This window comes from Nestor notabilis, unplaced genomic scaffold (genome assembly GCF_000696875.1).
Source record: "Nestor notabilis isolate BGI_N333 unplaced genomic scaffold, ASM69687v1 scaffold28614, whole genome shotgun sequence".
Classification (NCBI taxonomy): domain Eukaryota; kingdom Metazoa; phylum Chordata; class Aves; order Psittaciformes; family Psittacidae; genus Nestor; species Nestor notabilis.
Window position 1 is genome coordinate 1 of NW_009924728.1, and position 4,186 is coordinate 4,186.

General features: G+C 40.7%; 1 protein-coding gene across 1 annotated transcript; it reads left to right on the top strand.

The window, feature by feature from the left end:
* The first annotated feature begins 686 nt into the window (after positions 1–686).
* On the top strand, positions 687–3,746 carry TMEM231 (transmembrane protein 231). The gene is made up of 6 exons (XM_010012752.1): positions 687–839; positions 972–1,100; positions 1,958–2,101; positions 2,363–2,444; positions 2,572–2,673; positions 3,553–3,746. The coding sequence occupies exons 1-6, from the start codon at positions 687–689 to the stop codon at positions 3,744–3,746; spliced, it is 804 nt and encodes a 267-aa protein (XP_010011054.1).
* The last annotated feature ends 440 nt before the right edge of the window (positions 3,747–4,186 follow it).

Below are 4,186 nucleotides of genomic sequence, written 5' to 3' on the forward strand. Positions count from 1 at the left end.
AGCAGGGCCGGGGCTAGTGCTGGTGGTGCTGTGAGCAGGAGGCCTCTCCTGCTCTGCTGCCTCCCGGTAGCAGCAGCTTCATGTGTCACTTCGTGCCTCACACCGGAACTCACTCGGGACAAGTGCTTTTTAACCAGTCCGGTTTTACTTCCTCTCAGTGTTGTAGAATCGTTTAGGTTGGAAAAGACCCTTAAGATCATCAAGTCCAACCATTAACCTAACAGTACCTATTCAACAGTAAACCATGTCCCTAAGCACTAATGGTAGTTTGCATGAACACATCAGTTTACTCAAATTAGTTACTGCCTTGATGCTCCACATGGCTTATCATGGTCTGAAGTTTGCCGGGGTTGCTCTGTAGCCCCTGGTTTTCAAAGCAGGTATGTGCTTTCTAAGCTGCATGGCTTCTGTCCTGCAGCTCTTCCTTCTGGGATTCAACATTGGCAGTTACGTTTTTGCATTTCCTCTGTTACGGTCCTGTTATGCATCCAGATAGCTGAAGCACTGGGTATTTGTGGCACAGAAGTGTGGCACGCCTTGGCTTATAACCAGGAACTGGCATGCAGAGGCCATTAAGAGGCAGGCTGCAATGGCAAGAGGCAAAAGCCTGACCGTAAGTCACAGGCTTGCACAGGATGTGACAGAAGATCCGGCACTAAGGTGTGCTTTGTTAGCACGCAGGGGAGATGGTTGTAATGGCACAGGGCAGAAGAGACCTTGAAGAGCCTGATACGCTTTCCCTCCCTGCGGGACATATGAGACATTGGATAACAGACAAAACTGCAGCTTCTAGTCCTGTGTCTAATAAAATCAAGGAGCTTTTTATTGCTTTGCTAACAGTGGTTCATCTGCTCCCTCAGTGTGTGCATGCTGCAGTTGTGGAGATCCCCTGGGGTTTTACCTTTGGTTTTCTCTCTAAGAGAAGTTCCCGTTTTCAAAAAAACAACTAAAAATGTTACTGGTTCTCCTAGACTAGAGAAGAAGACAAAAACCAAGATGGCAAAATGGATCAGTTGCATTTTAGATTGGAACTTCCGCTGCAACCTACAGAGCATGTAATTGGTGTTCAGCTGATTCTACTCTTTTCCTACCACCTTTATGTGAGCATTTCTAATTTAATTTGTTGTGACATTTAGGCCCAATACAATATTCTAGTAGTGATTATGCAAAGCCTGAAAGAACCTTTCCATATTTTAAATTACTACCTAAAAGTTTTATTTTACTAGCAAATATTTAATTTTCTCCTCCTCTGCTGAGTCATTCCTAGTCTAGCTCTGTTGCATCTTTTGATACGTTTTGTGGGTCTTGGTTTTGGTTTCATTTCATTTTGGATTTTGGTGCATGGTGTAGAAGACATTCTCAGACCTATGAGGACCAGAGTAAAGGCCTGACAGTCCTGAATTTGTGCTGGAGTTTCAGGTCAGTGATTAGTATCACAGACAGTTCCGATTTTCACAGCACCTTTGTTTTACGGTAAATAAGAAAATTTTCCTTCAGATTGAGTGGTTGATAAGGGCGAAGGTACTTATTTGGGCCTTCCTGCACAGCAGGAGTCCTTAGCTGGCTTTGACTGCTTGAGTATTTTAAAGTGTGTCTCCAGTGAATGTGTTTAGTTATCTTGCTGCTTTTCACATGTTATGTTAAGTTGAATCTTTCTGTCATTAGCCACAGATTGCTGGACTTCACTGAATTTCCCATGGAACTGTTTGGTTTATAAAATTAATTAACTTACAAGTTAACACTACAAGTAAGGTAGTTCGCTTTCAAAAAAACCCTAAAATGTAATTAATATTTCTTATTTTGTGTTCTCTTGTTTAGACTAATGTGACAGTCTGAAACTGGGAGTCAGGGAAAAAGTAAAATCCATGCAGAAACTACGTAGATACAAAGAATTAGAAAAGTGTGTTGTGTTCCCCACCCCTCCCTAAATTCTCTTCTCTCATGTTCACCGTTTCAGAGGATGTCAACGCTTGTGATGCAGAGCATGGCTTTTCTTCAGTATTTTTCTCCTGTGCCAGGGTCTCAGCTCTATATGAATGGAGACCTGAAACTGAACCAGAGGCAATTACTTAACTATTGTGGATTGGATACCAGATACAACGTGAGGAAACTTTTTTCCTTCTCCATCAATTCTCCCCTCTCTTTATCCTCCTAGTGCCATAGGTGACACCCTAATTATTCATACTTTTGCACAGAGTAGACCACAGAACTTTGGAACTGGTGTTTTCTTGTTGGGCTGAAAGGTGAATCAGGTTATTCTGCCAAAACATTCAGTATGTGTATTCCTTCAAGGGCATGGTTACTTAGCATAAAAAACTTGGAAGAGTGGACAAATAATGCATGTATCTCTTCGTTGTAACAGGTGTCTGTGGTGAATGGCACAAGTCCCTTTGCGAGTGACTATGATCTAACAAACATCATTGCAGCATATTGGGATAGAAATGGTAAGCCTGAATGTACGGCTGTGAATTACAGGGCAGCTCTAATACTGGCAGCTGTTCTGTGAGGATCTGAGCTATATATTAAGACTGAAAAGCCCCTTAACCTGGATGTTTCCTTTCCCCATTTTAGTTACAACAGTCTTTGCAGATCCCAACCCTCTCTGGATGGCTGGAAGAGCAGCAGATACACCATTTATCATTAACGCCACTATTCATTACCCAGTGGAAGTTATATTATATCCTTTGAAAACTGCATAAACTGTGACATAACAGGGTTGCATTATTTAGGCCTTCGCATATAGGCCAAATGAAAATTGTTTTCTTCTAGACTTGTTGCTGAACCTCTTCTTTGTTAGCTAAGCAAATGCTATACTTCTGGAGCTAACTGAATACCTATCTGCCCTTTCCTCCAGATGGTTCTGCTTGCATAACCACTTTTTGTCTTTCGCTGCTGGGAATCCGCGTTGCTTTTCAGCCTTTCTATACTGGCCTTTATGGGAGTTTCTTAGCCATTCACAGTGAATATCCTTCGGAAGTCTTGCTTTGCTCCTCCAGCACCTGCCGTCCCAATGTGTCATAGATACCACTAGCAAAGCACGATACTGTATTCTGTGACTTAAAGCAAATCATTAGACATCTGAATGCAAGGTAAGCTCACCAAATCATAACTACCTCTGCAGTGGATGTGGCAAATACGTTGCATGTGCAGACATACCTGATTTTTTTTTTTTCCCCTATAAAATAATTCTTTGTTCATTATGCTTTTTACTTATTTTCTCTGACAAGAACAAGCCTGTGTTTAAAAAAAATTGTTTGATCACACTTCTTATGAGGTTTGTTTACCTGCCTGAGTACTACCAATAACTACTTTCTGGTGAGTCAGGGACAAACTAGGCACTTTGTACAGTATTGATTTAAATGTCTTCTAGGATAGACATTCTCTGCAACTGTTGTTGCATACTATGGTAAAAAGCTTTGCATTCGCCACATGAACTGATGTCTTAACAAGTTTTGTTAACAATATGTTTTGCCTTTCCACCTTGGAGTTCCTTTGTTGAGTTATTGCAGTGGTAGTAGCAGAAGCTTCTTCTTGAACACTCCTTGACTTTCTTTAAATATCAGCCAGGATTTTGGGAAGTGATTAAATTTGCCTGGATCCAGTATGTCAGCATTCTCCTTATCTTCCTTTGGGTGTTTGGTAGGATTAAAATGTTTATATTCCAGAATCACGTGTTAACTACAACTTCAGTAACACCAGTTTTGCCAGTGTCTCCAGTACTGTCCTACAAACAGCACCAGTCCTGAGGAGATGCCTCAGAATACTTTAAAGAAATACAGTCCAACAAATAGATCCCTGAGTTAATATGTTCTTTACTTAGCAAGATCAAACTTTGTAGGTATGTTCCAACTATGTTCTGTTTGTGCTTCTTTTTTCAAATACATGTTCATTCATCTATTTCTCTGGGAACACTGCTTTGGGACTGAAAAGTTTTATATTTTTGACGGAAGAAGAACCTAGTTACTTTTTTGCAACTGGAACACGCTTAAAAAAGCAGTAGAACGCAATGAGACTGCTTTTGCATGATCTTGATTTTGCTAAGCCTTGAAGACTGAAAATAACATGCCAACAGTAACAACGTAAGCTGTTTTTACTGTCTTGTAAATTAATTCACTGCTGAGGTAGAGTTCTGTCAAGAGCTGTTTGTACATGCATTTGTATACACTATGAAAGGAAAAAAATACAA